General features: G+C 38.8%; 1 protein-coding gene across 1 annotated transcript in view; it reads right to left on the reverse strand.

Annotated features, from left to right (window-relative positions):
* Window positions 1-5,447: 5,447 nt before the first annotated feature.
* gria3b (glutamate receptor, ionotropic, AMPA 3b) overlaps window positions 5,448-10,260 on the reverse strand; it is a 293,069-nt gene continuing 288,256 nt past the window's right edge. The window contains exon 16 of the mRNA XM_067997137.1: window positions 5,448-5,612. Within this exon, the coding sequence (XP_067853238.1) occupies window positions 5,448-5,612 (165 nt within the window). The remainder of the gene's footprint in view (window positions 5,613-10,260) is intronic.

The following is a 10,260-nucleotide window of genomic DNA, read 5'->3' on the forward strand; positions in this document are numbered from 1 at the left end:
GGCTTGGATGGAGGCTGGCCCTCCTTTGATTCTGATCCTCTCCTGGTTATTGTGAACTATCTTCTCCTGAAGAAAAAGAGGGAGAGAATTAATGAGTGACTGTTGAACAAGGTTGTGCAGATGTGCGGGTCAGCTTCATATAGTGTGCATGTTGAGTTGGAGAGGCAGCAAGTTGCGAGCAGAATTTGAAAGTGGTCATGTGCAAGAAAGTGGCTTCACTGTGAAACGAGAAAGCTGTCAGCAGAGGAATGAAATGCTTAGCTGTTGCTACCAGGTAAAAGCAGAATGCTGTTAGTGCCTGACAGCAAGTGTGTGACTGGAATGAGAAGGAGCATTGGTACGGTGTCCCCTTGTGACTGGTGGAGAAGTGTGTGGTGCGGAGAGGGAAGTGTTTAAGGTGCTGGGGGAGGGGGCAAGTGCTGAGGCCAGACATAATGGATAGAAATAGAGCTAGGAAGAGCTCATGCTCACCCTTGTGTCCAGATCAGGTCATTGAAACGTTTCCGGCACTGAACCCACATCCTGGGGGTTATGATGTGGACATTGACATTGTCTGCCACCTCCCTCCAGGCCTTCTGCAGCATCTGTTTGGGCACCTTTCTGCCACCTGAGGGAAACAGGACCTGCCTGCCTGCCCTCACCTTCTCCACTGGCTGTATCAGAGATTCCAGGTGCTTCTGCCTGAGGCATTTGGAAGTGCAGAATCCTCCCACCGAGTAGAATGACACCTCGTTTTTAAAGGTGTATTCACTGTCTAAATGGGCGCCGGGCTCGCTGGGAATTCCACCCTCCAATTGGGTGGGCTGCCCATCACTGCTGGAAATACATGGGCAGCCAGTCAATAAAATTCAAATTGGGCCCGACTGTCAAAATAGTACAGGCCTCAGGCTGATGACATCGGGTGGGTAAGCCTGTTTGCCCCGCCCGCCGCCTACAGGTCAAATCAGCCCTGCTGTAATGCAACATTTTCTCAGATGCTAATAAACCTGCAATATAATTCCAGCATTTTCTGTTTTTATTACAGTAACAGATACAAAAACAATAGCTGCAAAATCTTAAACTCATTTTTTATAAACACATTTATGATTTTGCTACAGACCAAATCGTTCTCCATTGTAATTGACAAATGCCATCATTCCAGCCATAGACATTCTCAACTGCCAAGACTTTTCATGATGGAGGCACATTTTAACATAGCAAACAAAAGACATATCACTTTGTGATGGGGAATACAATTACAAAAGAATAGCTGTTTAAAAATCCAGATTAAGGAGTTATATTTCTTTAATAAATCAGAATTGGTTGATTTGGATCACTTAAAATTTTCCCTTCTGATTTAGCAATCAACCATAGCCAATGACATTAAAATTCAGCCATAATGCACATGCCTCCCATAAAATCTGTACAAATCTGGAAACAAATGTAGCAAACACAGTTGTAAGGAATTTTAGCAAAACCAGGCGCCAACTACAGACTCTTGTCTATTTTTTATGTAATACAATAATAAAATGTCATCTTTGTATGATCTAGATGTGGTGCTCACAGGCTGCTGTAACTCTGGAAGAGCTCAACTCTATGGGAAACAATGTATCTTTGATCTTATGAAATGCAGCAAATAAATAAAAATTACATTTAATGGAATCCTATACTGTATCATACATTGTTTCAGAGAAAAATAAAATCTGACTTCAACTTGATTTACATTCATGCTAGTTTTACAATGTCACTATAGTAGGAATGACATGGTAAAACTAGCATGAATATTCTTACATCAAATGTTCACAAAATATATGAACATTTCAAACTATTAACTGATATAATTCAAAATGGAACATTGGTCTGACAGCAAAGATTCCCATTATGAAAGCAAGCTCCTCAGGGCAGTGCTATTAAGCCTTGTAATTGTGTAGAGCTGTGATGCTGTCACACCCCATGTCAGAACAAAGCTGAGTTAGTGCCTATGCCCAATTAATATTTTATACTGTGTTTAAGTACAGTGTTTATCATTCCATTAGTTACATCCTATTGAGTTACTAGACTACTCATCACTATTCACCTAATGAATAGGGAATGCTCCTAGCAGTTTTGAAAATATGCTTTGTACATTGTATGTTTTGTATCAATCAATCCATCTATTTATTGCCTATTTGTAGTGGTACAAATAAATCAGAAAAAGAGAAAGGCAAAATAATTCTTCATTTGCAATATTTGTTAAGTTGTCATAAAAGTTATAATTGTACTTTTTAATGAAATTTCCAACTTGAAGTTAAGAGATGTTAGTGCTGTGGGTAGAGGTGAGAATTAATTTCTCATCCTGCTTTGCACCTATTGTCAGCATTAAGCATCCCCAGGGCAGGTGTAGTATTATTTAGATGCTTCTCGATCTAAAGGATCCTTCTCCTCTGCCTTAACAGTGTTTCTTAATCCCAATTTCAATAGAACACTCATTACTGCATTTTTATTTGTCACATTAGACATTCTTGGACCAATTTGAATGAGATTAATATATGATCCTACTTAATGCCAATTTATGGATAGACTTGTTCTGTGGATCCGCACTCATTAGAAGTGGGTTAACCAGACACTCTTCACTTTCAACCGATCAGCCAGTAGAATGGAGATTTTTATCCCAGGGGTCTGTAATGGATTTGAACCTGGTTCCTGGAGATGAAAGGACAGTGTGCTTATTCATTATACCACACTCCCCTTTTTTTATTGAGTGGAAATGCTGCTACCATTCTCAGAGATTTTGTTTGGGAGTTAATGTTTCTTTTGGTGCTATTGTATTTGAAACAAGAAATTACAGATTGACTACATTTTATTCTGATTCTGTTGACAACCGAATCCCTTCATTAACTTACAGTATGAGGGAGCATATGCTTGGATTGGTATGACCAACAACCCTGCCACTTTTCTTTGAAATTATATGATTTGGAAAAAAAATTAAGATTAGAGCCAGGTCAGGCGCTGAGAAGCATAAGGAGTCGAGCCCAGGAAACATGAGTTGTATGGGATCATTTCATTAATCAATAAATCAAGGTGTGTGGTATCAGGGTTGAGTTCAAACCTGATACTAGTCATTGGTTTCAGAGCCTTCGGTCAGCTATGACCCAGGCTACCATTAAGTCATCTACCTTTAAGTAAAAGGAAAATGTTTGACTTGTCTCACGTTAGCACTCTTTGTGGCTTACTGGGAAAAGGAGAATGTATGTAAATGTGTGACTATGGCACAGGACCAGCTGAGCAAGCTGGACTATATCCAGGTGTCAGTGAGATTGTGTGTGGTCTCTGTTACTGCAGGCAAAGTTTGAATATGCAAACACTGTAGGCACGACTGCAGGCATTGTGTAGCAAGGCAATTCCCCAGGCTCTGGCAGCAAGCTTTGATTTGACAGCAACCACAAATTGAGCAATTATCTATCTCTCTCCCACTATATATAAAAATATTCCCATAGAGCCATGGTTGGGGGCGGGGGGAGGGGGGTTCTGAATAAGCTGTGAATGGTATTATGTAAAAAAAGTTTGTTTGAAATGCAGTTTATACCTTCTCGAGATCCATTCAAGGAACCAGAAGTAGGTTCCAACTAGAGGTTTCACAAATATACTTCAATGGTGCAAGTTTCTAATTTCTTTTTTAAAAATTCCTGACATCGGATCAACACCTGATTTAGTACCAAGTAAATCTTTTGTGACAAGTATAACACTCAGTGAAATTTCACCAAAATAGGTGAGATATTACAGTTATTATCGGTCTCCATTTCATGCTCAATGATGCACATTGCAGAAACCCTTCAGTACTGAGACCATTCAGGTCAAACATCAGCAATAAATACAGTAGATGCTTTTATCTTTATGGTTGAACATTTCAGGACAAAACTATTCTTTTGCTTTTAAATTCAGAATAGGAGTATTGGGCTGTGCTTTCATACAGAGCCACCACAGGCAGAAAATGCTGAGGCCTGCTCTCTGCATTTACATAACAAAAACTAACTCCTTTATCCTGACAACGGAATTATACACCCACATTGTGATGGCATTGAGATAAGGGTGGCAGTGCAGTTTACAGTATGAAGTGTAACTGATGGAAGGAGGCTCATGTAACTGCAGTTGATTACACACTCGTAAAGGGTAAAAGCACTCAGTGAGAAGTGTCAGGCCTCACCGCTACGAAAAAATTGTAAAAGCACCCAATCGTAAAAGCTGTTAAGAAAAAAATCGGAAGCATACACTTTGAGTCGGTCAGACATTTGCAGACTCCTTTTTTTTTCTATACAGTTTATTTACAAAATGTATTAAAATTCCTTTCTTTACAATACCTCATTACTGAGGCTTAGTAAATGATGTCCACTCATGCATCTTTATGCTTTAAATATTCGCTATTTTGCTTGTTAACATTTCTGTGTTTGCCGATGTGCAGTTTTAACAAAAAAATCTTTAAGTGACTACAGCTTAACTTCTATAGCTTGAAGTTAATAGCGGGAAGTGTAGGCAATCACTGTCTTACATGCAAGTTTAAAAAGAATGAAAAGAACCCAAATCCTTCACCTCTGTGAAGTCTTCACTCTTGAAAACTGACACAAGTTGATAAATCTACATGGTTTCTGTTCATATAATCCTTTAAAAAAATCATTTTTGTTTTCCTATAGACACTTTATTTGTAGAGCTCTGATTAACCCTTTCTCACCTGATCAGGTCACTATAGATTCAAATTAAATCTTCTCAATGATCAGACACTTGAAAATATTCAGAGAGGAAAAGGTTAAACACATTTGCTCCTATATAAAAGTAGGTCATTTCATTGTACGTGATTGTTCACATTCTGTTTGACATCATGACAGCCGCCTTCTTCGCTTTCCCACAGACTGGATGTTAACCCACTGAATCCCCATCTTGTTATATTAACAGAGGTAATTAGTATGTAGGTACTTTACTGAACAGCCTGGATTTTATTTTTAAAAAACTTACAGTTATGCTTTTTCCCCACAGAAAAGATATCATGTAAGAATTTCACCACTGTATCTTGCAAGAAACATTTTTTTAAAATTGCCGTTATTTCTGTTAATCAATCAGTTATTAAAGGAACTGTTTTTAGACATTATTTTATATTGCATATTTCTTTAGCCCTTTGAGTGCTTTTCCAATTTACCATTTTAATTGGTGCTCGGAGATTACATTGGCACTCAAAGTAATAAGTCCCAATGTTATTGTTCAGACATTTTATACATGAAACCTTTTCTCTGGAATAGTTGTGTTATCAAATGATGGCTTTTTGCTGAACTAAATTAATTTTATTCCAGTATATAATTTCACAGAGAAGCTTGATTCTTTTTTTTACTCTGTCCTGTATTTTCAAGCAAGCTAGACTCCTATTGTGATTCAGAATGATGAGTTGCATTGTTGTGATTCTCCATTATGTTCCATAAGGCACTGAAGGAGTATTCAGTTTTTTATGAAAAGTCTGGTGCACCATCAGCCACTCTGGTACCATGTCTGACACCCGGTACAGCGTGCAGTGACCGCAGGTAGTCAGGGGTCATGGCACGGCCGTTTTCTCCAACGCTCCCAAATATGGACAGTGTTCCTTTGTTTTGCATGGCGTCAGTGTAGGTCAGCTGTGTTACAAAAAAGGAGAAAGAAAGGAAGAGTATCTACTATTAAAATTTAAAGCATTAAATAGATCATGACACAATTTATGGGTTGACTGACAAATTAATGCTTTGCCTGACACATTAATTTTTGACCTGTGATACATTTCCCAGCATTGCAAAGAAGGTGTCTGAAAAGCTAAAATAAAGCACTGAAAAAGAGTCAAATTAAGTTAGCATGATGATTGGCAAAAATCAGTGTTTTGCCAGTCATGCGTTGTAAAATCTACAAGAGATATACGCATTTGCATGATATACTAACTGCACCAAACTTGCATAATTATAATAAATATTATTATAGAACTGCTTACAGAACTGGACACAAAGATTTGGTAGATTTCACAGCTGCTGGAAAAATTACGATTAGCCAAGTATAGATATTATTAACAAAATGAGATTTTGTATGAATCAGCTACCTCAAAGGTAATACACATGACCTAAAAATATTTCATTAGCTCATTCCGATGGCGCTCATGTTACATTTTAATATAGTGTGATTAGTATAGCTGCTGTTAATGTCAATCAATTCTACCCAAGTGGGATGCTGTCGTTAGTGGTCTGCTGGGGTGGATATCTTTTTGAATGTATAATTGTGTGTTCACCCTCTTCCCATTCTTGTTCTGAAATATCGAATCTGGCAGAAAATTTATATTTCTTTCACTTTTTTCTGAAAAATGGTAATTTTTTTTATGTGTGTATCTAAGGATCCCATTTTAGAAATGCTTGATTTCTATCACTATCAAGTGCGCATCCTTTAATATTATTTGTAAAGTTACTTGGGGGGAGCTCCTTTCCCACAATCCCCTCCCTTACTTTTGGCAAGAAGGAGATATACAATGGACACAGGCTGCTAAATGAAAACGGCTTCCATTGGAGAAAATTTGTGGTATTTAAGACTCAGTTCTCAAAGCCTTTGAGGCTCTGCAAGGGAATTCATGAAAGATTTTTCTTTGGAGAATTCCATTTTCTTTAAAATTCATTTTCAGGTTATGTTCTTCCTTTTCCACACTGTTGTCCTGCTCAGCATTGGAATAGTCGAGTCTGGAGGTGACAAAGGTATGGATGATGGTTTCAGCAGCAGATGGACTGAGGCAGGGGCAGAAGCAGCAATATTACGGAGGTGAAAGTAGGCGGTCTTTGTGATGGAGTGGATATGGGGTCAGAAGCTTAGCCCACGGTCAAATAGCATGCTGAGGTTGTGAACAGTCTGGTTCAACCTGAGACAGTGGCCAGAGAGAGGTATAGAATTGATGGCGAGGTCCAGAGTTTGTGGCAGGAGCCGACGTTTAACTGGAGGAAATTGTGGCTCGTCCAGGACTGGATGTTGGACAAGCAGTCTGACAATATAGAGGCAGTGGAGGAGTGGTGGAGAGGTACAGCTGACTGGTCAGCGTACATGTGGAACCTGACCCCATGTTTTCAGATGATGTCGCTAACGGGCAGCATGTAGATGAGGAAGAGGAGGGGGCTAAGGATAAAACCTTGGGGGACTCTAGATGTTACAGTGCGGGGCTGGGAAGAGAAGCCTTTGCTGGTGATACCCTAGCTACAATTGGATAGGTAAGAGTGGAATCAAACGAGGGCAGTCTTATTGAGCTAGATAATGGAGGATACGTGTTGGAGGAGGATAATGTGGTTGATAAAGACTATAGATAGATTGAGGGACAATAGTGCACTACGGTGACAGTCACAGGGGATGTCATTTGTGACTTTGATTAGGGCCATTTTAATTCTGTGGCAGGGGTGAAAACCTGATTGGAGAGATTCAAACATGGAGTTGCGGGAAAGATGGGCACAGATTTCAGAGGCGACAACACGTTCAAAAACTTTGGAGAGAAAAGGGAGGTTGAAAGGGGGCAGTAAGACAGAGGGGTTGAGGGTGGGTTTTTTGAGGAGGAGGGTGAAAGCGGCACTTTTAAAAGGGAGAGGGTCAGTATGTGAGGATCAGGAAAGGAAGTTGAGTGGGCAGCAGTTTAATGAGAATGGGATCATGGGGTTGGAGGTGGGTCTCATAGACAAGATAAGCTTGGAGAGAGCATGAGGGAAGATAGGAGAGAAACTAGAGAAACGTGTGGGTTCAGGGCTCGGGCAGCGGGGAGTGTGAGGGAATGTTTGGCTTGTTGGGAAAGGAGAAAGGTGTTGTGGCAGGGGTAACTGGGGGTGATGCGGCAGGGGCAACTAAACAGATGACCTCAGTTTTAGTGACAAAGGTCCATGAGCTTCTTGTACGTTGTTGAAGGAGAGGGTGGAAGGGGTAGGGGAGACGGGTTTAAGGAGATTGTTGGTAATAGAGAAAAGAAGCCGGAGGTTATCTTTGCTCTCCAGGATGATCCTGGAGTAGTAAATGGTTTTGGCAGAGGTGAGCAAGGCCAAATAGTGCTTGATGTATGTCAGCCAGTCCTATATGATGTGTTTCAGTTAAATGTATGGCATAACTGCCAATGACATTTTACAATTAGGATTAATTTGTGATATTTCTTACACAACCCTGAGTAGCTGTATGACCGATTGCTCTATAAAGATCTCAGGATGTTAACCACATGCATTTGCAGATAGTTTATTAAATTAATCTGATGGGCTGCCAATTAACACAATCTTTGATTGAGCCTTATATTCTAAGAATTTAATTAAAATTTTGAAAGTGATACTGCAAACAATATTAAAGGGACCACATGCTGATGTAACAACCTCATATGCCTTGAAATTAGACTTTCGAATATTAGCGTATGAATGCTTAATGTTTGTATGAAATTCCTTTGCCTGAGATTTAACAAAGTGCAAACCTGTTTAAGTTAATGGAATTTCATGAAAATACGTTTGCTTGTTAATATTTGAAGAGCCTAATTTCAAGGCAATAGAGTGGGAATGTGGAGGCAGGCACATTCAAGTGAATGAGAAGCCTTGGGAAGTTTGTAGCACATTTATCAGAGGCTACCAGACTTTGTCCTATAATTATCTTAGAAAGTGTCCTTCTTGGAATGTGATCTGTACCTACTACTGATTTTATTATACATAAAACAAACATAATTTTTGTCATTGGTATTCACACATTTCTGTTCTGATGAAGGGTCTCCACCTGAAATATTAAGCTGTTTTTCTCTTTCATGTACTGACTCCATGCTGTGCATTTCAGATTTCCAGAATTCACACTTTTTCTTCTCATTCCTGAATTGACATAAATCTTGATTTATGTTTTTGCAACCTTGTGTCGAATTCCTTCAGCTATTCTATAATATAACATTTATCTTATCTATAATATAACATTGTCATGGAGCACATCTTGGAGTCAATGACCTTTTCTAGCCCAGGAAGATACAAACTTTCATTTGATAACTTTTTGGAGTTTGCATTTCTCTTCCCAAATCACTGCCCGATTTGTATTGTTGCAAATAGCAATACCTAAGCTGGTTCTGTGTATTGTTTCAGGAATTTCTTAGACTCATGTAACAAGTATAATACAATTCAATTACATTTCTCGGAAAATGGAGTCTGGTGGAGATAGATGGAAATTTACAGTCAGAATGAACATAGCTTTAAGTCAGATTCTTTATTAAGTTGCAGTGAAGGGCCTGAGAATCCACCCTGTTACAGGTCATATGAATCTCTATATAATTTATGTTTATAGGAATTTGTACCAATTCCTAATATTGTTGCAATTGAAAAATTGCTACCAAAAATCTGCTTCTGTATAATCTTATTATTTAATTATAAATTTGACTCATTGATTTTAGTCTGAGCTTTGAATTTACTAATGTGATATTTTTTGTTGGTTTAAAGAGATCTGGAGCATATCATGGGTAGTTTGTATTTTCCCTGCGTGTACCCCTAATGTAGAGAGTTCAGTGTTCATCCTCTAGAAATGCTATCCCAGGCATTTTGTGCATTAGGTCAAGTTTTGGTTCCTAGGAAGTGCAGGGTTATTAAAAGAAGCTGACTTCTGCTTTGACTGCAAGTGAAAAGTATTGGGAAGAAGCCCAAGTTGTAACATTTGGAATCAACACATAGCATGTTTGTTATTTTGATAATACTAATAAGTTGATGGATTCATAAAAAGGAGTGGTGGCTACATTGTTTAAAGATTTAAAATACATAACTCTAGATACCTTTTCTTAAGTTTATTTGCCAGATAACTTTTTCTGGTATCTACCTGCTTAACTACACAGTAGTTGTCTATCTCGGCAATGAGGAACCAATTTGCATTGGTACTGTACTCAGGAAATAAAGGGTTAGGATAAATCAATTTCGCTCAGATTGGAGACAGGTTAAAAGTGGTATACACCAGAGTCAGTGCTGTGTCCACTTTTCTTCTTGGTGTGTGTGTATATATATATATATATATATATATGATTTGGAGCCAGGCAGAAGGAGCCAGGCATTTTCTGACAATACAAAAGTTGGGCTGTTGGCAAACAGTGAGGAGGGCTGTAAAAGACTTCGGAACTATATAGGTTGACAGCATAAGCAGACAGATGCATTTACGTGTAGAAGTGTAAGGTAATACACATTGGGAAGTAAAACAAATATGGACATAATGGAAAGAAGCTGAAGGATGTGGATGAACAGAGCGACCTAGGGGTTCAAATACATCATTCTCTGCAGGTGAGAGTGCAGGCAA

Source organism: Heptranchias perlo, chromosome 15, assembly GCF_035084215.1.
Source record: "Heptranchias perlo isolate sHepPer1 chromosome 15, sHepPer1.hap1, whole genome shotgun sequence".
NCBI lineage: Eukaryota > Metazoa > Chordata > Chondrichthyes > Hexanchiformes > Hexanchidae > Heptranchias > Heptranchias perlo.